At 42.7% G+C, this 26,517-nt stretch overlaps 2 protein-coding genes across 10 annotated transcripts in view; one reads left to right on the top strand and one right to left on the bottom strand.

Moving 5' to 3' along the window:
- The window catches only part of IARS2 (isoleucyl-tRNA synthetase 2, mitochondrial), a 63,992-nt gene extending 40,474 nt beyond the window's left edge, over positions 1-23,518 (bottom strand). Inside the window, exons 1-10 of the mRNA XM_003930336.4 lie at positions 23,156-23,518; positions 21,000-21,122; positions 9,905-10,064; positions 7,682-7,830; positions 7,547-7,596; positions 7,352-7,461; positions 7,179-7,269; positions 6,720-6,835; positions 2,702-2,871; positions 1,651-1,741 (exon numbers count right to left, since the gene is read on the bottom strand). Coding sequence (XP_003930385.1) covers positions 1,651-1,741; positions 2,702-2,871; positions 6,720-6,835; positions 7,179-7,269; positions 7,352-7,461; positions 7,547-7,596; positions 7,682-7,830; positions 9,905-10,064; positions 21,000-21,122; positions 23,156-23,422 — 1,327 coding nt within the window. The 5' untranslated portion in view covers positions 23,423-23,518. The remainder of the gene's footprint in view (positions 1-1,650; positions 1,742-2,701; positions 2,872-6,719; positions 6,836-7,178; positions 7,270-7,351; positions 7,462-7,546; positions 7,597-7,681; positions 7,831-9,904; positions 10,065-20,999; positions 21,123-23,155) is intronic.
- Positions 23,519-23,578: 60 nt separating this feature from the next.
- Positions 23,579-26,517, top strand: part of BPNT1 (3'(2'), 5'-bisphosphate nucleotidase 1) — a 40,676-nt gene continuing 37,737 nt past the window's right edge. For 4 of the 9 annotated variants that reach the window (XR_012513567.1, XM_074385213.1, XM_074385215.1 and 1 more), the window contains exon 1: positions 23,579-23,662. The gene's annotated coding sequence lies outside the window, so the exon portion shown is untranslated. The remainder of the gene's footprint in view (positions 23,663-26,517) is intronic. The other 5 variants (XM_074385211.1, XM_074385210.1, XM_074385212.1 and 2 more) reach the window with 3 other exon arrangements.

Here is a 26,517-nt window from a genome sequence, read left to right as displayed (position 1 = left end):
CACGTTGCCCAGGCTGGTCTCGAGCTCCGGACCTCACGATCCATCCACCTCAGCCTCCCAAAGTGCTGGGATTACAGGCGTGAGCCAACACGCCCACTCAGGCTGGCAGTTTGCTGATCTTTTAAAGTTTCTTTCCCTACCCAATCCCCACTTTCTGGTACAGTTTCTATAAGGTCTGTCAGGCGTACATCCTGCAGCTTACTGGCTTAAAATGTACTCTCCTTTGATGTAGACTGATGTAGGCTGATTGGGAGAAACAGAAATCAATAGTGCAACTCTTTCGATACTAAATACTGACAAGTGTCTTTTTGAAATAAAGAACCAGTCCTTCCAATAAAAATAAAAATAAAAAGAGGATTCACAGAGAGACATATAAGACCTAAAGAAGGTACCTGGGAGCGGTGGCTCACACCTGTAATCCCAACACTTTGGGAGGCCTAGGCATGTGAACCACTTGAGGCCAGGAGTTAGAGACCAGCGTGGCCAACATGGTAAAACCCCATCTCTACTTAAAAATTGTGGCTTGACATGGTAGGGTCTCATGACTGTAATCCCAGCACTCTGAGAGGCCGAGGCGGGCAGATCACCTGAGGTCAGGAGTTCAAGACCAACCTGATCAGCACAGTGAAACCCCATCTCTACTAAAAATACAAAAATTAGCCAGGAGTGGTGGTGTGTGCCTGTAGTCCCAGCTACTTGGGAGACTGAGGCAAGAGAATCACTTGAATCCAGGAGGCTGAGATCACACCACTGCACTCCAGCCTGGGCCACAGAGTGAGACTCTGTCTCAAAAAATAAAAATAAAATAAAATAAAGTTAGCTGGGTGTGACGATGTGTGCCTGTAATCCCAGCTGCTCAGGAAGCTAAGGCACAAGAATCACTTGAACTTAGGACATGGAGGTGGCAGTGAGCTAAGAGCATGCCACTCCACACCAGCCTGGGTAAAGAAGTGAGAGAGACTCTGTCTCAAAAAAACGAGTAAGAACTAAAGAAAGCCATGTGACAAGAGAGGCAGAGAGTGGAATAATGCAGTTATAAACCAAGGCATGTCAAGGATTTCCAGCCCCAAAAGCTAGAAAGAGGCAAGAGAGAATAAATTTATGTTGTTTTGAACCACCAAGTTTATGGTGATTTTTTCCAGTATCCCTAGAAAAGTAATATATCAGGTCTAATTAGCCTTGGTCTTAGTGTGGGCAAAGAAAGGTTTTCATAGCACCTGGTCTCTGAATCTGTAAAGAAAGAAAGACAGTTCAAGACTGGAGGATTCTCAAGATCCTAATACATAAACCATGCTATATGGGTCAGTTATTTACAAGGGTTAAACAGCGAATGCTCAATGTGTAATTTACAGTCAACATCCAGCCCTAATCTTGATTTTATCCTTCCACAAAAGTAATACTGCTGATTATTATCTCCATAGCCCTAAAATAACTTCACTCCCTGTTACTGCCCTGACTTGTTTGAATAGAGCAGCTTCAGAGCAAAAGATAAAAAAGTGTACCAAACTCCATTTCAAAACATGTGGCAAAACAAGATATATTTTTAGTTTTTTGTTTCTGTTAAAGTATAAGAAGGCAAAAGAGGTAGCAAAGCCTACTGCTAGCTGCTTTTCAGAAAACATACATGGTATCAACAGATGTAATGCTCACCCACATCAGTTCCCTCTTCTAGGACAGCCTTGTTTTGAAGTTCAGGACCTGCGACATCTGTGAAAACTCCATCTTCGTCCACTAAACAATCCTATAAAGTATCATTTTGAACAATTAAAATATCAAGACATTTTCTCTTATGATGATCTGGCAAAACAATATATGTAAAACATATAGCCTAGTCCCTCTCTACATTGAAACCCTAGTTACTTGGCTGGGCACAGTGCTCATTGCCTGTAATCCCAGTACTGTGGGAGGTTGAGGCAGGTGGATCACCTGAGGTCAGGAGCTCGAGACCAGCCTGGCCAACATGGCAAAACCCCATTTCCACTAAAAATACAAATACAAAATTAGCCAGGCATGGTGGCATGCACCTGTAGTCCCAGCTATTTGGGAGGCTGAGGCAGGAGAATCACTTGAACCCTGGAGATAGAGGATGCAGTGAGCCGAGATGATGCCACTGCACTCTAGTCTGGGAGACAGAGTAAGACTCTATCTCAAAAAAAAAAAAGAAATAGGAATGTGTGAATCTTATACATTTAAATCACCAAAGGCAAAATGTGTTATTGAAGCATATACATAAACTTAAGTGACAAAATATATTAAAACATCTTTGAGTGGTCTCTATTATTTCTAAATCTATGGCAATATACACAGTTGTTCCCTTTCAGACTCATCTTCTAACTAAATGGAAATACTTGCTAAGTAACTGAAGTGTGTAAGATAAGTGTTTGGACTGTTTAGCTAAAACAAACACACACACCTTTTCAGGGAGTAAAATTATCTATGTGACTTAATCCTAGAAAGAAAATATTTTAGAAGTGCCCCATAATATATATTCTTCAATTCTAACGTGCAAATTTTTTTCTAATTCTGGGAAATATTTTTCAATTAGTATGAATTTTTGAAACTTCGGAGTACTACACAACCCTAAGCATGTCACAAGTATATGACAAAAGTCATCATTTTTTAAAAATAAAGATGTTGGTTAGAATTTATCATTTCCTTTAATTAAGATGAATAACGAAAAATGAAAAAAGAAGAACAGTACCATGGGCAGGTTGTGTTGAGACGCTACACTGTAATCTTCCATACCATGAGCTGGGGCTGTGTGAACCAATCCCGTTCCTTTTGCCATGGTCACATGATTGGCAGGTAAAAGAGGAGAAGCTTTATCAGGAATTAATGGATGACTACAAGTACCATTTTCCAATTCTACACCTGTGGGGAAAGAAAACCACTATTAAGAATCATTTTAGGCCGGGCGCGGTGGCTCAAACCTGTAATCCCAGCACTTTGGAAGGCCGAGGCGGGTGGATCACGAGGTCGAGAGATCAAGACCATCCTGGTCAACAAGGTGAAACCCCGTCTCTACTAAAAATACAAAAAGTTAGCTGGGCATGGTGGTGTGTGCCTGTAATCCCAGCTACTCAGGAGGCTGAGGCAGGAGAATTGCCTGAACCGAGGCGGCGGAGGTTGCAGTGAGCCGAGGTCGCGCCATTGCACTCCAGCCTGGGTAACAGGAGCGAAACTCCATCTCAAAAAAAAAAAAAAAAAAAAAAAAAAAAATCATTTTACATGGCGAATCTATCTCCTTAAGCTTAACAATAGAATATGAAGTTAAGTGTGCAGAATCTAGAACAAGACTGGCTAGGCTCAAATTCCACCTTCCTCTTTAACTTGTTCTGTGACCTTCTGGAATCTATAAAATGCAGATAATTCTGATTCCCATCTCAGACAGTTGCTGTGAGACTAAACAAGTTAATGTAGTTTATGTGTTTTGATACTTACTATATCTACCACTTAATATTCTCTCCCTCACCACCCTCCCAAAAAGATCTCTAAGTAATCAATGAGAAAGAATTCATTTTTTTCTGGAAAGAAAACCTACCCCATATAAATCACTTAATTCTTCAAAATTTCTACTACTTTAATAAGTAGAAAGCTACATGACACCAACTTATTTTGACAGGCATAAGGAATACATATATAATCCTCCACAATGTGGTGACTCAAATAGCAACTCAGTAATTATCTGATACTAAGAATTTGAAACAATTATTTTATATAGACATAAGATCGTTAAATTCAACCTTAAAACTTTCAAAAACCTTATGATTTTTAGCTTCTATGATAACATGTAACTTGACAATGAATTCTTTAATAGCCTCTGCATTTAAAAAAGAGGCAGGGGGCTAGGTGCAATAGCTTATGTCTGTAATTGCAGGCAGGAAGACTGCTTGAGCCCAAGAGTTTGAGACAAGCCTGGGCAACACAGCGAGATCCCATCTCTATTTAAAAAAAAAAAAATCGGAGGGTGCAAAGTAAATTATTATTTTGATTTTGATTTTTATTATCCTATTGCACCAAAGAGGATCAAATCATCTAAAAATTGTTAAGCTCTTTTCCTGTCTTTGACATAAAAATCTTTTTAGTTTTGTTAAGGTTGTTTAAACTTTTCTTTGGCTTGTATCTGAACGGATTCATTTGGAGGCTTTCCTATTTAGCTAGGCAGTCTTTCTAGGCAATTTTTGTACCTTTACTTATGTGATAGAATTTTTTTTTAATCATACCTAAGGATAAAAGATAATTTTAGGCCAGGCGTGGTGGCTCACGTCTATATCTATAATCCTAGCACTTCGGGAGGCAGAGGCAGGAGGAACACTGGAGCTCAGGAGTTCAAGACCTGCCTGGACAACGTAGTGAGACCTCATCTCTTTAAAAAAATAAAAATAAAATAAAATTCTAGTCTAGGCACAGTGGCTCATGTCTGTAATCCCAGCACTTTAAAAGACCAAGGGGGCTGGGTGCGGTGGTTCAAGCCTGTAATCCCAGCACTTTGGGAGGCTGAGGCAGGTGGATCACGAGGTCGAGAGATCGAGACCATCCTGGTCAACATGGTGAAACCCCGTCTTTACTAAAAAAAAAAAAAAAAAAACAAAAAACTAGCTGGGCGTTGTGGCGCATGCCTGTAATCCCAGCTACTCAGGAGGCTGAGGCAGGAGAATTGTCTGAGCCCAGGAGGCGGAGGTTGCAGTAAGCCGAGATCGCGCCATTGCACTCCAGCCTGGGTAACAAGAGCGAAACTCTGTCTCAAAAAAAAAAAAACAAGGCAGGAGGATCACTTGAGGCCAAGAGTTCAAGACCAGCCTGGGTGATGTAGCAAGACTCCATCTCTACCAAAAAAATTAAAAATTAGCCCAGCATGGTGGCACACACTTGTGGTCCCAGCTAGTTGAGAGGCTGAGGCAGGAATATCACTTGAGCTTAAGATCCAGAGGCTGCAGTGAGCCAAGATGGCACCACCGCACTCCAGCCTGGGTGACAGAGCAAGACCACGTCTCAAAAAAAAAAAAAAAAAGACCGCCGGGCACGGTGGCTTAAGCCTATAATCCCAGCACTTTGGGAGGCCGAGGCGGGTGGATCACGAGGTCGAGAGATCGAGACCATCCTGGTCAACATGGTGAAACCCCATCTCTACTAAAAATACAAAAAATTAGCTGGGCATGGTGGCGCGTGCCTGTAGTCCCAGCTACTCAGGAGGCTGAGGCAGGAGAATTGCCTGAACCCAGGAGGAGGAGGTTGCGGTGAGCTGAGATCATGCCATTGCACTCCAGCCTGGGTAACGAGTGAAACTCCATCTAAAAAAAAAAAAAAAAAAAAAAAAAAAGAAGACCAAAAAATAGTTAATTTTAAACTTCCCTAGACTTCCATAATATTTCAAAACCTCAAAAGTCCCAAATTATAGCTCACAAAGAACTCTTCTGGGCCAGGCAGAGTGCTCACAGCCTGTAATCCCAGCACTTTGGCAGGCCGAGGCAGGCAGATCACTTGAGCCCAGGAATTCCAGACCAGCCTGGGCTACACAGTAAGAACTTGTCTCTACAAAATATTTTTTCAAAATTAGCTAGATGTGGTGGCACATGCCTATAGTCCCAGCTACTTGGGTGGCCAGGGTGGGAGGATTACCTGAGCCCAGGAGTTTGAAGCCACAATGAGCTGACTGGCCCACTGCATTCCAGCATGGGCGACAGAATGAGACCCTGTCTCTTTAAAAAAATAAAATAAAGGCCGGACACGGTGGCTCATACCTATAATCCCAGCGCTTTGGGAGGCCAAGGCAGGCAGATCACCTGACGTCAGGAGTTTAAGACCAGCCTGACCAACACGGAGAAACGCCATTTCGACTAAAAATACAAAATTAGCCAAGAATGGTGGTGCATGCCAGTAATCCCAGCTACTCGGAAGGCTGAGGCAGAAGAACTGCTTGAACCTGGAAGGCAGAGGTTGCAGAGAGCTGAGACTGCACCAATGCACTCCAGCCTGGGCAACAAAGTGAAACCGTCTCAAAAGAAATATTAAAATAACATAAAATTCCTTTGATAGAAAAACTGCTTTTTGATAATTTTCAGAATTTATTCAATTCTCTATTAAAATTATATGCCAAAAAATGAATACATCCATTTCCTTTCTTGTTCCTTTTTATTAAAACAGATAAAAACAATTTTAAAAATTAATTTTCCATAAAATGCTACCAAGTTAACTATTGGCTATTGCCAGCAATTTTTTTAATCTTTTGTACATTTATCAATATTCATATTTTTCTATACTCCTATCATGCTTAATGTATATTCTCCTTTAGTGTAATCCATGTAAAATATATTCTAGACTGTAATCCCAGCACTTTGGGAGGCCGAGGCGGGTGGATCACGAGGTCAAGAGATCGAGAACATCCTGGTCAACATGGTGAAACCCCGTCTTTACTAAAAATACAAAAATTAGCTGGGCATGGTGGCGCACGCCTGTAGTCCCAACTACTAGGGAGGCTGAGGCAGGAGAATTGCCTGAACCCAGGAGGCAGAGGTTGTGGTGAGCCGAGATGGCGCCATTGGACTCCAGCCTGGGTAACAAGAGCAAAAACTCCGTCTCAAAAAAAAAAAAAAAAAATTCTAGAAAGGTAAAGGCCATAACTGTTTCAATTCACAATAGACACTGTTCAGCAAAGTAGTAAATTCAAGTCAGCCCAGTATTTTGATGACTATATTGTCCAGATATCTAAAAGTCTTCACCTGAAAATGTTGAAATAGTTTCAAATGTTGTTTCCAAAGTAGAAGCAACAGATGCTACTTTATCTGCAGCCAGTACGTAGAGGTCTCCAGACTTGGAACATTTCACAACAGCATACCTAACATAAAATTTTAGGAAAGAATTACCAATAATGAAACAGGAAAAGCCACAGATATCATTTTAATTTCTAAATATCAATTTAGGAAAACTGACTTCAAGATCAAACTGTACTATTTTCAAAAGACTTCATAACATATATTTCTATTTCATTTTCCTCAAAAGCTGGATAAGGTCTTAAAAAGGATCATCTAAAGGTTAATAAAATCTATATGAACATAATAACTAAGGCATAATTCATTAAATTTTAAAATAATAAAGAAGATAAAATAAATTCAAAATAATGGTAATGACAGAATAGATTCAATTTGTGGCTAAAATAAAAAATGCAATAATATACCCACTTTGATTCTGGCATATAGCAAACAGCTTGATTGGCTGGAATTGTCCAAGGCTGTGTGGTCCAGATCAAAAAACTAACAGGAGATGAACCATCTGTGAAAATAAAATTGTAAATATGTTAGCAAATGGGATAATTCTATCACTCTAGTACATTCAAGCTATGAATAAATCTTACCTATAAGAGATGCCAATTTAGGAGAAGGTTTTAAGAGAGGAAACTTTACATATATGGAACGACTGACATGCTCAGGATTATATTCAAGTTCTGCTTCAGCCAATGCGGTCCTAAGGTTTAGAAACATTAAACATTAATATTTGGAAGCCTCACAAATTTCTCCCTTTTAATTATCAAAAAAAAATGCATATATACCTAGATGAGGGAGACCAAAACACAGGTTTATAAGATCGATAAACCAAGCCCTATAAAAGACAAAATATTACGTTAAAGGTAGGACTTTATAACACATACTTCAACTTACTCAAAGAAGAAAAAACATCTCTTTACCTTTTCGTACATTTGGTAAAAAGTTCTCAACTGTTTGGCTTCATACTTCCCATCAAATGTAAAGTAGCAATTATTCCAATCTGCCATTATTCCCCAACGAATAAATGCTAATTTCTGTTTCTCAATGGCTGCTTTAGCAAATGATCTAGCTAATAAAAAAAAAAAGAAAAAAAAAGTTTCTCAACACCAATGAATTTGCACTCTTATAAACATGGTTTAGCATGTATCTCTCTAAATATAAATGCTGCAGACAGTTTAGAAGATTTTTTTTTTTTTTGAGAGGGAGTCAAGCTTTGCTGACTAGGCTGCACTGCAGTGGCATGATCTCAGCTCACTGCAACCTCTATCTCCCAGGTTCAAGCAATTCTCGTGCCTCAGCCTCTAAAGCAGCTGGGACTACAGGCATGCACCACCACGCCCGGCTAATTTTTTTTGGTATTTTTAGTAGAGATGGGGTTTCGCCATGTTGGCGAGGCTGATCTTGAACTCCTGACCTCAGGTAATCCGTCCACCTTCGCCTCCCAAAGTGCTGGGATTACAGGTGTGAGCCACTGTGCCCAGCTTATAAAATTTTCTAATAGAAAAATAATATGAAGGTCAACAGTGTTCAGGAGATACCTACAACAAATTCTAAAATTAACTGGAATTACAAAAGTTCAAATTTTATTACTGTCTTCTGTATTTTCCAGACTTTATACAATGACCTCACATTTAGGAAAAATAAACTAGAAAAATTATTCCTTATTATTTCTTAATTTAAGAAAAGGTCAGACAATAATTTTCATTTCATTATATACAAAAAATTATTCAGAGTAACAAATCTAAGCCAATGATAATGTTTCACAAGAAAGTAAAAAAACTTTCATAATTATATCCAAATATACAAAGCATAACATAAGAAAAAGCGAGCCCTCCCTGGCCCAGTCTACAAAGAAAAAGGATCAAATAAGAGAATAATGTAAAATATATGTATTTTAGAATTTACTCATCTTAACCCCAGAAATAAGTCAACAAGCCCCCTTGCGGAAAGTTAAAAAAAAAAAAATCACAAAAAAAAACTGTATAAAATATGAATATTGAGAAACTGAGAATGCAATTAGAAATGCTCACAAGCCAGGTACAGTGGCTCACGCCTGTAATCCCAGCACTTTGGGAGGACGAGGCGGGTGGATAATGAGGTCAAGAGATCGAGACCATCCTGGTCAACATGGTGAAACCCCGTCTCTACTAAAAATACAAAAAATTAGCTGGGCATGGTGGTGCATGCCTGTCTGTAATCACAGCTACTCAGGAGGCTCAGGCAGGAGAATTGCCTGAACACAGGAGGCGGAGGTTGTGGTGAGCTGAGATCGCGCCATTGCACTCCAGCCTGGGTAACAAGAGCGAAACTCCGTCTCAAAAAAAAAAAAAAAAGAAAAAAGAAATGCTCACAAAGTCTTTCCTTCAATATCCAAACATAGGCCGGGCGTGGTGGCTCACGCCTGTACTCCCAGTGCTTTGGGAAGCCAAGGCAGGCAGATCACCTGAGGTCAGGACTTCAAGACCAGCCTGGCCAACATGGAGAAACTCCACCTCTACTAAAAATACAAAAATTAGCCAGGCATGGTGGCACATGCCTGTAATCCCAACTACCTGGGAAGATGAGACAGGAGAATCCCTTAAACCCGGGAGGCAGAGGTTGCCATGAGCCAAGATCGTGCCATTGCACTGCAGCCAGGGCAACAATTCCATCTCATAAGTTCTTATAAAAATCAATAAAATAGCCGGGCACGGTGGCTCAAGCCTGTAATCCCAACGCTTTGGGAGGCCGAGGCAGGTGGATCACGAGGTCAAGAGATCGAGACCATCCTGGGGTCAACATGGTGAAACCCCGTCTCTACTAAAAATACAAAAAGTAGCTGGGCATGGTGGCGCATGCCTGTAATCCCAGCTACTCAGGAGGCTGAGGCAGGAGAATTTGCCTGAACCCAGGAGGTGGAGGTTGCGGTGAGCCGAGTTTGCACCACTGCACTCCAGCCTGGGTAACAAGAGCGAAACTCTGTCTCAAAAAAAAAAGAAAAATCAATAAAATAAATCTGAATTTTCTGTGACAGAAAGGCATTTCCAATAAATCTCATTATACCCAAACCAAAACAAAACAAAAGGTTCCTTTGGTAAAGCTCTGATTTTCCAAGGAACCTGTTAACAAATAGCATTTTAAAATAGAAATAGACATTATTTTACCTTTCTCTCGAATTTCTATAGCTGAAAGATTCTGAGCTTCTCCACCAAGTTCTGATAATACTTTTACTTCAATGGGCAACCCATGACAATCCCAGCCAGGCACAAAATGTATTTTGGAACCAGTCATCATATGGAATCGATTGGCTATGTCTTTCAAAATCTGCAAAGATAAAATTATTATCATTCATACATAAATCATTTGGCCTACGATTTAGATTTTTTTTAAATTTAATATCATTTTTAAAACTGCAATTTGAAAAGGAAATACATAAACTAACTTTTATTAAACACTATTAACACAAATAGCCTAATATTATTTATACTGAGCTAAGAAGTATCATCGCATCATTGCAAAACTTACAGTGTACTCAGAGAATGGAATATTATGGTTACCTCTGTCATTGACAAAACCCTTACTAATACAGTAGACCTCTTCATTAGGTATAGTTTTAGAACTAATTTACCTTTTTAAGTTCATTTTAAATACTAGAGGGTAGCAGAGCCTTTTAAAAATGTATCACTATAGTAGAATGGGGAAATCAAAGACAAAGAATAGACTTGGCTCCAAGCTCAATTTCCCTCTTCCCAAGAGGAAACAGCACTCTGACCACTAGCCCAGTAGTCCAGAAAACAATGTCCTCCTTTCCATACCTATCAAAAGTAGAAAAGACACTATGTTCTTCTCCCATCTCTTGCCCCCTTTAAAAACTCTAATTTCGAACTGTTTACTAGTGAACATGAAGGAGCCTTGTAATCTGAGTGGTTGTCACATTAAAAAAAAAATTATCAGAGGCTGGGTGTGGTGGCTCCTGCCTGTAATCCCAGCACTTTGGGAGGCCAAGGTGGGCAGATCACAAGGTCAGGAGATCGAGACCAGCCTGGCCAACATGGTAAAATCCCACCTCTATTAAAAACAGAAAAATTAGCTGAGCATGGTAGCATGCACCTGTAATCTCAGCTACCTGGGAGGCTGAGGCAGGAGAATCACTTGAATCCAGGAGTCGGAGGTTGCAGTGAGCCAAGATAGTGCCATTGCACTCCAGCCTGGGAGACAGAGTGACACTCCATCTCAGAAAAAAAAAAAAAAAAAAAAAAAAAATATCTAGCTATATATACTTAAAATTGGTATACTTTACTCTGGGTAATTATTTAAATCAATCGTCATATAAATAACCTCCTTTCTACTTAACCTCTTTGGAAACTGTCTATTTATTATCTGCCTCTTCTCTGTAAAACATAAGCTCCATGAACTCAGAGAGCCCATCTTTCCTCTTCACCCATGAATTCCAGCATTTCAAATGGTTTCTGGTACTATTCTATAAATATTTATCAAATACATGAATGCATGCATGCATCATATATACTCTAAGCCATGGTATCTTACACAGCAGCCACTGGCCACATGCTATTTTTGGTGCTAGTCCAAATTCAGACGTGATTTAAATTATGAAATATATACCCAATTTCAAACATGTGCTATGAAAAAAATGTGATATATCTCAAAAAAAATTTTTATTATTATACTTTAAGTTCTGGGGTACACATGCAGAACGTGCAGGTTTGTTACACAGGTACCCGTATCACGGTGGTTTGCTGCACCCATCAACCTGTCATCTACATTAGGTATTTCTCCTGATGCTATCCCTCCCCTAGACCCCCACCCCACGACAGACTCCAATATGTGATGTTCCCCTCCCTGTGTCCACGTGTTCTCATTGTTCAACCCCCACTTATGAGTGAGAGAACATGTAGTGTTTTCGCTTTCTGTTTTTGAGTTAGTTTGCTGAGAATGATGGTTTCCAGCTACACCCATGTCCCTGCAAAGGACATGAATGTGTATATTTCTATCATGTGTCAACAAAACAAAAAATTTAATACGCTGGGCGCAGTGGCTCACGCCTGTAATCCCAGTACTTTGGGAGGCCGAGGTGGGTGGATCACGAGGTCAAGAGATCAAGACCATCCTGGTCAACATGGTGAAACCCCGTCTCTAATAAAAATACAAAAAATTAGCGGGGCATGGTGGCGCATGCCTGTAATCCCAGCTACTCAGGAGGCTGAGGCAGCAGGATTGCCTGAACCCAGGAGGAAGAGGTTGCAGTGAGCCAAGATCACGCCATTGCACTCCAGCCTGGGTAACAAGAGCAAAACTCCGTCTCAAAAAAATATATGTGTGTGTGTGTGTGTGTGTGTGTGTGTGTGTGTGAAATAAACCATATCTTGGGTCATAAAAATAAAACTCAACAAATTTAAAAGAACTGGAATTAGGCCAGGCACAGTGGCTTACGCCTGTAATCCCAACACTTTGTGAGGCCAAGGCAGGCAGATTGTGAGTTCAAGACCAGCCTGGCCAACATAGTGAAAGCCTATTTCTTACTAAAAATACAAAAAATTGGGCTGGGCATGGTGGCTCACACTTGTAATCCCAGCATTTTGGGAGGCCGAAACAGGTGGATCACCTGAGGTCCGGAGCTCAAGACCAGCCTGACCAACATGGAGAAACCCCTAAAACTACTAAACTACGAAAATAAAACTACAAAATTAGCTGGGCATAGTAGCACATGCCTGTAGTCCCAGCTACTTGGAAGGCTGAGGCAGGAGAATAGCTTGCACCTGGGAGGCAGAGGTTGCAGTGAGCCCGAGATTGCGCTAATGCACTCCAGCCTGAGCATCAAGAGCCAAAAAAAATTAGCCAGGCATGGTGGTGAGTGCCTGTAATCCCAGCTAGTCAGGAGGCTAAAGCAGGAAAATCGCTTGAACCCAGTAGGCGGAGGTTGCAGCAAGCCAATATCATGCCATTACATGCCAGCCTGGGCAACAGTTCAAGACTCCATCTCAAAAAAAAAAAGAACTGAAATCATAGAATATGCTCTTCATCCATAATGAATTAAAATGAATAAGGGAAAAATAACAGATCTTCAAACACCTAAAAACTAAACAAGACACATATGAAGCCAGATACCGTGGCTCACACCTGTAATCTCAAAATTTGGGATGTCAAGGGCAAAAGGATGATTTGAGGCCAGAAGTTTGAAACCAGCCTGGTTAATATAGCAAGAATTTGTCTCTACAAAAAATAAATAAATAAAAACTATAAACAGCACACATGTAAAAAATTCATGAATCAGAAAGGAATTTTCAAGGAAAATTTTTGTTGTACTTGTTGAAACACTGTCTTACTCTGTTGCCTGTAGGCGGGGAGACCCCGTAAGTGCCTAGGCAGGAGCCAGAAGCCTCAGCCTATTTCCATATAAATAATGAAGAAAGTAACTAGAGATATAACTGTGGCAGTTATTAGCTATTCACAGGTGATCTTGGTTACTCATAGGTGATCTTAATTCTTTTACTAATACCTCTTCGGTAGGAAGCAAACCTGGGGTGATATTGTGAAAGAAATGACCCTAAGGCAAGATGCTTTAAGCCCTCTGTCACGCTGCCCTGCGTAAGGACTGCTGGAGGGCGTCTCAGCTGTGCCGCTGCACCAGTGCTGGGAATGTGCCCATGGTTTAGCCAGCTAGGGAAGATGTCCAAGATGGCCAAGACATCTTCTTCCTCGGGGGAGTTAGGAGAAAACTCCTCCAAGCTCTTGCAGTAGGCCTGACACTGTCAGATGGGCCTGCAGACATCCGTGGGCTTAAATATCTCTATGTGATACTGTGCTTCAGTGGTCACGTTCCATGTCCACGCTCATGTTCCACTTCTGTACCTGGTTCCTTTTTTCTCAGAAGAAATCATGAGTAAAAGTAATGCAAATCTTAATGTCTTTATTCTTTCTTTTTTTTTTTTTATTTTTGTTTTTGTTTTTGTTTTTGAGACGGAGTTTCACTCGTTACCCAGGCTGGAGTGCAATGGTGCGACCTTGGCTCACCACAACCTCCGCCTCCTGGGTTCAGGCAATTCTCCTGCCTCAGCCTCCTGAGTAGCTGGGATTACAGGCAGGCGCCACCATGTCCAGCTAATTTTTTGTATTTTTAGTAGAGACGGGGTTTCACCATGTTGACCAGGATGGTCTTGATCTCTTGACCTCGTGATCCACCCACCTCAGCCTCCCAAAGTGCTGGGATTACAGGCTTGAGCCACTGCGCCCAGCTGTCTTTATTCTTTCTTAACAAGTACAGAAAAAGTGCTGACACATTATGCTCCTTACCTCATCTCGACAACCTGAAAGCCTTGGGCCACCACCTATATGACACATGATATACCTGACCCTATCACACCAATGCCACGCCCTACCTACCCTGCCCTCAGCTTTGTACTCAATAAAAGCCAGAGTGTCCAAGCACTCGGGGCCACTGCTGGACTCTACACTTTGGTTGGCAGTGGACCCCTGGTCCCAAACTCTCTTTTCTCTATCTCTGTGTCTTGTGTCTTTTATTTCTACAATTTCTTGTCTCCACACCAGCAGAGAGGGCCTCACAGGACCCTGTAGGGCTGGACCCTACAGTTGCCCAAGCTGGAGTACAGTGGCGCGATCATGGCTCATTGCCACTTTTGACTTCCCAGGCTCAAGTGATTCTCCAACCTCAGCTTCCCAAGTTGCCGAGACTAGAGGTGCATGCCACCATGTCCAGCTAATTTTTGTTTTCTTAGTAGATACAGGGTTTCACCACGTGGCCCAGGCTGGTCTGGAACTCCTGGCCTCAAGTGATCCGCCTGCCTTGGCCTCCCAAATTGCTGGGACTGAGGCATGAGCCACACTGCACCTGGCCTCAAGAAAATTTTAAAAACACAATCAACTAAATAAAAATTGAAGTACAACATGTCAAAATTGGTGGGGCACAGCTAAAGCAGTGCCAAAAGGAAAATTTATAGCATCAAAGTGCATATATTAGAAAAGGGATGCCTGTCAATAGTGTAAAATTCCACCTCAAGAAACTAGAAAAAGTGGGGCAAAATGAACCCAAAGCAAGCAGAAATAAGAAAATAAAGATAAAAGCCAGCTGGACACTGTGGCTCATGCCTGTAATCCCAGGACTTTGGAAGGCCAAGGTGGGTGGATAACTTGAGGTTGGGACTTTGAGACCAGCCTGGCCAACACGGTGAAACCCCATCTCTACTAAAAATAGAAAAATTAGCTGGGTGTGGTGGCGTGCACTTGTAGTCCCAGCTACTCAGGAGGCTGAGTTAGGAGAATTGCTTGAACCTGGGAGGCAGAGGTTGCAGTGAGCCAAGATCACACCACTGTACTCCGTCTCAAAAAAAACAAAAAAAAAACCAAAAAAAAAAACAACCATTTAAAGCCTCTGGAATTGATCCTAAAGGTATACAATAAATGAAGAAACATCTATATAAGACAAATCTTCAAAAACTAGGTAAGAAAAGTGAGTGTCTATGGTATTTGACACAAGACCACTCCCTCTCTCCTCTGTACCAGTTAGTTCAAAGAAGCCAAGACTACCACCCCATACTGCTGTAGCCTAGAACACAAGGTTCCCTATTCTCCTAGCTCCCAGTCTAGGCCTATCTTTCCGAGGAGGGGCAGGACATCAAAACGTCTCCTCCTTCCCCAGCTACCTGTTGCTACCTATTCCCCGGCTAAGTTCTGGGCAAGTGTAGTCAAGAAGCAGAAGCTCCCTTTCTTCACTCAGCCCCAATCATGAAACAGTGTACGTCTGCTGGAAATACTGGGAGTCCAATCACCCTTGTCCTCACTCATAAGATGGTAGTTCCATACCAGGAGGCTTCATTCCTCTCCTGGTATAGAACCATACTCAAGAGGACCTCATGCTACTACCTACCCCATAAATACCTGACTCCTAAAGTGGGAGTGTCCCTCATAGACGTGTACAGTTGTTCCTACTCCAGAGCCCTGACTGGAAGACGCTGCCGGGCTGGAAGAGATGCAGGCAATAAAATGAATAGTTCCTAAACTCTTCCCATTGTTAGAGCATTCAGAAGTTCAGGCCTAATGGGGCTCTTAGAAGAAACAGTGAAAGCTGTACAAAAAGGCAATTAGAAGATCCTTAGGTTCAAGATGATACAGGCTAAACCATATGCCACATAGCTTAGAGGAGAGAACTACAGAGAGAAACAGCTGAGAGAAACCCTCCTAGGATCAGAACAAACATCAGACACTGACCTTAAGAACTAATCCTTCAAAAGACCTCAAATTTGATTCTATTAGTCTACAGAGCAATTTATGCCCCAGGGAATTGTTGAAAACAACAGAGTCAAGAGCTGGAAAATTTCAGAGCTAAATAAATTGGTGTTGTCAGGGAAAGAGAGGATAGGGGCACTGCCAAAATCACTGTCATCCCAGGGTGACTGTGGACATACCCAAAGCTATGCCTCCCTGAGAATCAGAGGCTTACCACAAGGGAAGAATGGGAGGGGGCAGAAACAGACTTCATGAAAATACTACAGCCAGTCACAAGTAAATAACAATTACAAGCTCTGAGAGGTGGGAGAGACCATTATTCAGATTTACTACATCTAAAGTGCCCAGTGTCCAACAAAAAAATTACAAGACATACAAAGAAACACAAAGCATGACATAAACACTGGAAAAGAAAGCAGAAAATAGAGGCTGGGCGCAGTGGCTCACTCCTGTAATCCCAGCACTTTGGGAGGCGGAGACAGGTGGATGACAAGGTCAAGAGATCAAGACCAGGCCGGGCGCAGTGGCTCAAGCCTGTAATCCCAGCACTTTGGGAGGCCGAGGCAGGTGGATCACAAGGTCGAGAGATCGAGACCAACCTGGTCAACATGGTGAAAGCCCGTCTCTACTAAAAATACAAAAAATTAGCTGGGCATGGTGGTGTGTGCCTATAATCCCAGCTACTCAGGAGGCTGAGGCAGGAGAATTGCCTGAACCCAGGAAGCGGAGGTTGCAGTGAGCCGAGATCGCGCCATTGCACTCCAGCCTGGGTAACAAGAGCGAAACTCCATCTCAAAAAAAAAAAAAAAGAGATCAAGACCACCCTGGCCAACATAGTGAAACCCCATCTCTACTAAAAATGCAAAAATTAGCTGGGTGTGGTGGCACGCGCCTGGAGTCCTACTTACTCCGGAGGCTGAGGCAGGAGAATTGCTTGAACCCGGGAGGCAGAGATAGCAGCCAAGATCATGCCACTGCACTATGGCCTGCTAACAAAGTGAGACTCAGTCTCACACAAAAAAATAGAAACTACCTATAAAAGTAATCAGATGTCAAATGTTATCGAAAAAGACTTCAAAACTGACATTATAAATGTTCAAAGAACTAACAGAATCCATGATTAAAGAGATAAAGGAAGGTATGATGATAATGTCACATCTAACAGAGAACATCACTAAAGAAATAGAAGTTTTTTTTGTTTTGCTTTTTTTAAAAAAAGACCCAAAATGGCCGGGCTTGGTGGCTCATGCCTGTAATCCCAGCAATTTGGGAAGCCAAGGCAGGCAGATCACAAGGCAGGCAGGCAGGAGTTAGAGATCAGCCTGACCAACATGGCGAAACCCTGTCCCTACTAAAAATACAAAATTTAGCCGGGCATGATGGTGGGCACCTGTAATCCAGCTACTCAGGAGGCTGAGGCAGGAGAATCGCTTGAACCTGGGAGGCAGAGGTTGCAATAAGCCAAGATTGTGCCACTGCACTCCAACCTGGGCGACAGAGCAAGACTCTGTCTCAAACAAATAAAAAAGACCCAAAATGAAAAATTCAGTGGAGAGGTTCAACAGTAGATACAATCTAGCAGAAGAAAAAATAAACAAGACAGATCAATAAATACTGTATAATGCAAAGAATAATAACAAAACTAAACAGAGCCTCAGACACATCATTACACGTATCATTCAGCATACCAACAAATGCATAATGAGAGATTTAGAGGAAAGGAGAGAAAACAGAGGCAGAAAGAATATTCAAGGAAATAATAACTGAAAATGTCTCAAATGTATTGAAGAACATTTGAAAATTTCTCAAATGTATTAAACAACACCAACCCATATATCCAGCAAGTTCAATGAACTCCAAGAAGGAAAAAACACAAAGAAATGGAAAAAAGACATCACAGTAAAAAGGTGCAAGTTAGACTTTGGAAGGCTGAAGCAGGTGAACTGCTTGAGCCCAGGAGTTCAAGACCCACCTGGGCAACATGGCAAAACACCATCTCTACAAAAATTACAAAAATTAGCCAGGCATGGTAGCCTGCACCTACGGTCTCAGTTACTTGGAGGCTGAGGTGAGAGGATAGCATGAGCCCAGAAAATTGAGGCTGCAGTGAGCTATGATTGTGCCACTGCACTCCAGCCTGGGTAAGAGAAAGAGCCTGTCTTAAAAAAAAAAAAAAAAAAAAAAAAAAAAAAAAAAATTTACATTCACATTAAACCTGTACATTAATGTTTTTAGCACCTTTATTCATAATACCCAAAAACTGTAAACGACCCAGTTGTACTTCAACAGGTTGATGGGTAAACTGTGATACATCCATATACACCATAGAATACTACTCAGCAATGAAAAAATAAAACTACTAAAAAGCTTAGATGAATCTCAAGGGAATTATGCTGAGTGAAAAAAATCAATCCCAAAAGATTATAAACTGTATGTTTTCATTTACATAGCATTCTTGAAATAATAAAAATCTAGAAATGGAGAATATATTCATGGTTGAAAGGAGTTAAAGAGAAAGTGCAACATGAGAAAGATAACTTGGTTATAAAAGGGCAACATGAAGGATTCTTACAGCAATGTTCAGCATCTTAACTATATCAATGTAAATATCCTACTTGTAATATTATACTATAGTTTTGCAAAATGTCATCATTACGGAAAACTGAGTAAGATGTACAGGAGATCTGTATTCTTAAAATTTCATTTGAATCAATATCTGAAATGTAAAGCTTAACAAAAATAAAATTTTAATGAAATTGGTATCAAATAGCATGTACTGAAATAAAATCAAGCACATCAGTTTTCTCCACTAAAAAAAGTAAATGCTTTTTTATACCATCTGATATCATATGTCTAAAAATTAAAAAGTAAACGAGCGCCGGGCGCAGTGGCTCAAGCCTGTAATCCCAGCACTTTGGGAGGCCGAGGTGGGTGGATCACGAGGTCAAGAGATCGAGACCATCCTGGTCAACATGGTGAAACCCCATCTCTACTAAAAATACAAAAAATTAGCTCGGCATGGTGGCACATGCCTGTAATCCCAGCTCCTCAGGAGGCTGAGACAGGAGAATTGCCTGAACCCAGGAGATGGAGGTTGCGGTGAGCTGAGATCGTGCCACTGCACTCCAGCCTGGGTAACAAGAGCGAAACTCCATCTCAAAAAATAAAATTAAAAAAAAAAAGATCGAGACCATCCTGGTCAACATGGTGAAACCCCATCTCTACTAAAAAAATACAAAACAGGCCGGGCGCAGTGGCTCAAGCCTGTAATCCCAGCACTTTGGGAGGCTGAGGCGGGTGGATCACGAGGTCGAGAGATCGAGACCATCCTGGTCAACATGGTGAAACCCCGTCTCTACTAAAGGTGCAAAAAATTAGCTGGGCATGGTGGCGTGTGCCTGTAATCCCAGCTACTTAGGAGGCTGAGGCAGGAGAATTGCCTGAGCCCAGGAGGCGGAGGTTGCGGTGAGCCGAGATCGCGCCATTGCACTCCAGCCTGGGTAACAAGAGCGAAACTCCGTCTCAAAAAAAAAAAAAAAAAAAAAAATACAAAACATTAGCTGGGCATGGTGGCACATGCCTGTCTGTAATCCCAGCTACTCAGGAGGCTGAGGCAGGAGAATTGCCTGAACCCAGGAGGCAGAGGTTGTGGTGAGCCGAGATCGCACCATTGCACTCCAGCATGGGTAACAAGAGCGAAACTCCGTCTCAAGGAAAAAAAAAAAGTAAACGAGCAAGCAGTAGAGCATAGTTTGGCTTGTGTGGAAGCAAATAATACTGACAAATGTGCAAGATGTATAACATGTCTCAAATATTTCAGAAGTTTTCAATATAATTTACTACATAATACAATATGCAATGTACATCACAATACAAAGTAATACTACTCTAATAGCAGTTTGTATTTTGAGACAGTCTCGCTCTGTCACCCAGGCTGGAGTTCAATGGTGCAAACTCAGCCCACTGCAACCTCCATCCCCCACCCTGGGTTCAAATGATTCTCCCACCTCAGCTCCTGAGTAGCTAGGATTACAGGAGTGCTCCACCACGCCCAGCTAATTTTTGTATTTTTTAGTAGATACAAGGTTTTGCCATGTTGGCCAGGCTGCTCTCGAACTCCTGACCTCAAGTGACCCATCCACCTCAGCCTCCGAAAGTGCTGGGATTACAGGCGTGAGCCACTGTGCCTGGCCTCTAATAGCACTATTGACCCATTCAGTGACCAAATTCTTGGTTTAGAAAAGATGCTCAAGGCCACGTGCTCCCCAAAATTTCCATTGAAATCTACATAAAGAACTGAAAAATGAGTGAACTAATTATGGACATCCATGCTGTGGCCCAGGCATGGATTACAGGCATGACCCACTGCACCCAACCAAGACATAACTTTTTTTGTCTACTGCTATTCCCAGAGTCTAGAACAATGCCTCGCACGATAATTATGTACTGAATAAGATGATGTTTACTAATATAAAATAACATTAAGCTCAAAGCAAATACCAGCAATGTTTTTTTCGTGCAGTACTAAAATTATATATTGCTTTGTATGAAAACATTTTCATTTTACATGCCAATGTAAATTTACATAATTATCATATAATTAGAGTATACTCTCTTATAAAGAGTATTTACATAAACACTTTTTTTTTTTTTTTTTTGAGACGGAGTTTCGCTCTTGTTACCCAGGCTGGAGTGCAATGGTGCGATCTCGGCTCACCGCAACCTCTGCCTCCTGGGTTCAGGCAATTCTCCTGCCTCAGCCTCCTGAGTAGCTAGGATTACAGGCATGCGCCACCATGCGCCACCATGCGCAGCTAATTTTTTGTATTTTTAGTAGAGACAGGGTCTCACCATGTTGACCAAGATGGTCTCGATCTCTTGACCTCGTGATCCACCCGCCTCGGCTTCCCAAAGTGCTGGGATTACAGGCATGAGTCACCACACCCGGCCCCTACATAAACACTTTCTTTCAAGTGTCCTAACCTAAATTATAATTACCTTATTTAAAGCATGTCCAACATGAGGGTCACCATTTGCATAAGGAGGTCCATCATGAAGGCAAAATTCGGTCTTTACTTTTCTTTCTCTTTGCCATGAATAAAGTTCTGAAAATCCACATTTCTGTTGAAAAAGAACAACGATATCTAAACATCATATAAATACATACTCCTGAGTCTTACAATAAATAACAGCCAACACTTGCTTATTTCCATTGCATTTCCATTCCAATCTACTCCATTCCGATCTATTCAACTCTGAAATACAAGGTGAGGTTTCCGAAATGTGTGTCTGAGCACACATCTCTTAAAACCTTTCAGTAGTTTCCCCACACACCTCAGACTGAAGTCTAAACTCTTCATATGATATGCAGGACCCTCCAAAGGTTTAGCACCACTAAGTTCTTGGGCATTCTCGCATCACTCCCCACCCCCACCACGTTGAAGGACCTACAGATGCCGGATACACACATTCTTGCTATTCTTTAGCTGCGATGCTTGCCATTCCCAAAATCTGGGAACAACATGCACAGCAGTCTCGCTTCCCCTCCCTCACTTGCTGTGTGATCTTGGCCAAGTTACTGTGCACTTACGGGTCTGCTTTCTCATCTGAAAAAAAAAAAGTGTTAATAATATCCATCGTACAGGGCTGGTGTGAAGATTAAACAAGAAAACACTGGAAACCGTCATTCTGGCATACAGAAGGTACTGAATAAAAAGCCTTTTAAAAAATCAGATGAACTCTGGGCGGGCACAGTGGCTCACGCTTGTAATCCCAGCACTTTGGGAGGCAGCGGCGGGCGGATCACCTGAGGTCAGGAGTTCCAGACCAGACTGTTCAATATGGTGAAACTCTGTTTCTACTGAAAAATACAAAAATTAGCCAGGCGTGGTGGTACACGCCTGTAGTCCCAGGTACTCGGGAGGCTGAGGCAGGAGAATTGATTGAACCCAGGAGGTGGAGGTTGCAGTGAACCAAGATCATTCCACTGCACTCCAGCCTGGGCGACAGAGCAAGACTCCACCTCAAAAAAAAAAAAAAAAAAAAAATTAGATTAACTGTCAGAATATTTAGCTAAGTATATTTACTTAACCAATATTCCAAGAATATCAGAGATTTTTAAAGACTAGAATTACAGAAACTAACGAGGAATCTCTGCCCTTAAGTTCAGTCTAGGCTGGGAACGGTGGTTCACACCTGTAATCCCAGCACTCTGGGAGGCCAAGGCGGGCAGATCACTTGAGGTTAGGAGTTCAAGCCCAGCCTGGCCAATATGGTGAAACCTTGTCTCTACTAAACATAAAACAATTAGCCAGGAGTCGTGGCCTATGCCTGCAATCCCAGCTACTTGGGAGGCTGAGGCATGAGAATTGCTTGAACCCGGGAGACGGAGGTTGCAGAGAGCTAAGACCACGCCATTGCGTGGTCGACAGAACTGGGCGACAGAACAAAGCTCTGTCTCTGGAGAAAAAAAAAAAAAAGGCTTAGTTTAGTAGAGGAGATAGACGCATAGTCTATAGAGAGGACTCTGAGCAAGGACTGCTACTTTGTATTTCAAATGAGTCATAATTCCAACTAGGGATATAAAGAGCCCAAAAGGTGGACTTCAGCTTCCCCCTCATTCATCATAATTGAGGTTTTTAAGTTTTTGGGTTTTTTTAAGAGCAAGGTGGGGCGGGAGGAAGCCTAGCCAATATGGTGTTGAACTCTTGGCTCAAGCGATTCTCCTGTCTTGGCCTTTCAAAGTGCTGGGATTACAGGCGTGAGCCACTGAGCCCAGCCTAGGTTTTTATTTACATGTGGACATGTGAATTTACTTTTTACAAGGCATTGGAAAAGTGCCCAGAGTTGATCTGTTTTGCCTGCGGGAGAAACGGGGCATACGTGCGATACATACTGGCATCTGGGTATCCCTAGCGTCCCCCTTAATTTCCCGCCCCGGAACCTGCTACAAAGGAGGGACTCATCTAGAGATTTCTACACTTAGGTTTTCGGCCCACAAAATGCGTGCGAGGCAGAGGAACTCCACCAATCCGGTCACACGCCCGCCCACCCGCACCGGCGCGGAGCGCAGAGGTGTGGCTCCCGCCGAGCGCCAGGAGCCCGCGGCGGGGTCGGGCCCCTCCGGAGGCCCCGCGCCGAGGCCGGGCCCGTACCTGCTGGATGTCCAGTTCCGTGTCCGGCTGCTGGCGGCCCAGCAGCTTCATGGGGAAGGTGGTCTGCGGCAGCAGCACCGTGTCCCGGTATCTGCCGCTATTCGAGTTCGGCTGGTGGTTACTGGCCCCGGAGGCCGACTGCACCAGAAGCCTTTTCGTCGCCTGTAGCCATCCCGGGCGGCAGGGAAAGCGAGGCGTCCCCCACAAACTTCGGGCCGTGGCTAGGGCCGCTGCCCCAGGCCCGCGAGGGCGCAGCCCCCAACGCATGGTGGGGCTACCCCGAGGCGTGTAGTCCTCCGCTCCCGCCCCGACTGGAAGGGGCTGCACCCCCGGAAACCTAGGAGAGCCGAATAAAAGGGCGCACGCGCCCGGGAACGGAAGGGGCGGGGAAGAAGTGAGTAGGGGCGGCGGACACCGCCTTCCAGGAATCCGCGGAGACGGAGCCACCTCCGGGTCCTCCCTGCAGCCGCCGGGGGGGCGGGCCCAGCTTCACGGGCGCTGGGACAGGTGAGGCTCATATTCCAATCACTGCCCTCCTTTTTAAAGATACAGTTATTTTAGGGCCGGGCGCGGTGGCTCAAGCCTGTAATCCCAGCACTTTGGGAGGCCGAGGCGAGTGGATCACGAGGTCAAGAGATCGAGACCATCCTGGTCAACATGGTGAAACTCCGTCTCTACTAAAAATGCAAAAAATTAGCGGGGCCTGGTGGCGCGTGCCTGTAATCCCAGCTACTCAGGAGGCTGAGGCAGGAGAATTGCTTGAACCCAGGAGGCGGAGGTTGCGGGGAGCCGAGATCGTGCCATTGCACTCCAGCCTGGGTAACAAGAGCGAAACTCCGTCCCCCCCCCAAAAAAAAAATATATATATATATATATATATATATATATATATATATAGTTATTTTAATTTAACACAACATAGCTATGATTGCATCACTTTAACATGTAGCCAATAAGTAAGATATTTTGCATATTCTCTTGATACGAAGCCTTTTAAATCTGACATGTACTTTGCACATGCTGCACATCTCGGTCTGGACTAAACACATGGCAAGGCCCTAGCAGGCACACTTGGGTCACGACTACCATTGTGGGCAGCACAAACTTCAATGAAAATATTGTAAAACAGTAAAATTTCAGCAAATCGAGTTTTACAGATCTAATTGGCTAGTATTAGATATTCCTAAACCTGTCTACAAATAGGATCTCTGATGAGCTGAGGGGGCGGGGTGAGGTTTATAGGCAGAAAAGCCTGAAGAAAGGAGAAACTGAACGAAAAGCAGACGCCATTTCAAAGTTACTTGGCTTAATAGATTTGGCTATCATCTCTCCTGATTTCCTGGAACTCAGACCTTACAAGCAGCCTAGTGCCGGAGCTCAGTCCAGATCAATGACTTCCCATAAATTTCAACAATATTATAAAACAATCCAGGGCCGGGCGCGGTGGCTCAAGCCTGTAATCCCAGCACTTTGGGAGCCGGAGGCGGGTGGATCACGAGGTCAAGAGATCGAGACCATCCTGGTCAACATGGTGAAACTCCGTCTCTACTAAAATACAAAAAATTAGCTGGGCATGGTGGCGCGTGCCTGTAGTCCCAGCTACTCAGGAGTCTGAGGCAGGAGAATTGCCTGAACCCAGGAGGCGGAGGTTACGGTGAGCCGAGATCGTGCCATTGCACTCCAGCCTGGGTAACAAGAGCGAAACTCCGTCTCAAAAAAAAAAAAAAAAATCTAACTTTTTAAAAGATTCCCTAAATCCCTGTTATATCCCACTCATAGAACAGTAAACTATGTAAAGCAACTTCTGCTCCTGTTTCTGACAGATTCTGCTCTATGTGGTTATCCAATTCATAATAGTTCACGATTGTTACCATTTCATTGTAGAGTATACCTCTTCGGAATAGCCTTCCTAATCATAAAACACAACATCCAATACATTCAGTTCACATAAATAAGAACTGATTTTCTACAAATATGAAAATATGTATATACCAAAAAATGAGAAACCAAGTGGCAAATAGAAAGCACTAAATCAATGTCAGCCTTTCACCAGTCAGTGACTCCAGCTCTGTATCTGAACTAACTCATTTAATCTTCAAAACCAGATGAGGTGAAGACACAGTATACCAAAAAACCATGCGAGATAGGAACTATGAATATTTCCATTTCAAAGATAAGGAAACTGAGGCACATAGAGTTATGTAACTTGCTCAAGATCATACAACTAAGTAGCACAGTTGGAATTCAAAACCAGGCAGTTAGATTCCAGTGCCTATATGTATAGCCACCATGTTATTTTGCCTTCCCTACACTATAGTGTGGAGGAAAACATTTGCTACACATTTAAAAATAGTAATATACAAAATGTATAAAGAGCTGCTACAGATCAAAAAGATAAACAACCCAATTTTTAAAAAGGATAAAAGAAGCTGGGCTCAGTAGCTCATACCTATAATCCCAGCACTTTGGGAGGCTGAAGTGGAATAATCACTTAAGTCCAGGAGTCTGAGACAAGCCTGGACAACATAGGGAGACCCCTTTCTCTAAAATAATTTTTTTTTTTTTTTTTTTTGAGATGGAGTTTTGCTCTTGTTACCCAGGCTGCAGTGCGATGGCGCGATCTCGGCTCACCGCAACCTCCGCCTCCTGGGTTCAGGCGATTCTCCTGCCTCAGCCTCCTGACTAGCTGGGATTACAGGCACGTGCCACCATGCCCAGCTAATTTTTTGTATTTTTAGTAGAGACGGGGTTTCACTATGTTGACCGGGATGGTCTCAATCTCTTGACCTCGTGATCCACCCACCTCGGCCTCCCAAAGTGCTGGGATTACAGGCTTGAGCCACCGCGCCCGGCATAAAATGCACTTAATCTTTGACCCATGGTTTCACATCTGGGATCTATCACAACTACAGTCTTCCAGGAGCACAAAAACATATTTACATAGAAAGTCTGCTAACCAACCTTTGCATACCTTGCTGAATTCAACTTTGCCGTTTTCTTGTAAAACCTGTGAGAGGATACAATGAACACTTGGGAGATGGCTACTCTTGAGGATGACTGCAGATTTCTAATCTCACTTGCTGAGCTTAACGTGCATCATGTTTGTCTTTATTTTAGCCATTTGTGCTTTTGTTATGTAATTATACAATTATAAAAACCAATGTATGGTTGGTCACAGTGGCTCACGCCTGTAATTCCAGCACTTTGGGAAATGAAGGCAGGTGGATTACCTGAAGTGAGGATTTCAAGACCAACCAGGCCAACATGGTGAAACCCCGTCTCTATTAAAAATACACACACAAAAAAATTAGCCAGGCCTGGTGGCAGGTGCCTGTAGTTGCAGCTACACAGGAGGCTGAGGT

This window comes from Saimiri boliviensis, chromosome 14, assembly GCF_048565385.1.
Source record: "Saimiri boliviensis isolate mSaiBol1 chromosome 14, mSaiBol1.pri, whole genome shotgun sequence".
In the NCBI taxonomy this organism is placed as follows: Eukaryota; Metazoa; Chordata; class Mammalia; order Primates; family Cebidae; genus Saimiri; species Saimiri boliviensis.
The sequence above is the reverse complement of the archived record's forward strand: the minus strand, read 5'-3'. Positions and strand labels throughout refer to the sequence as shown.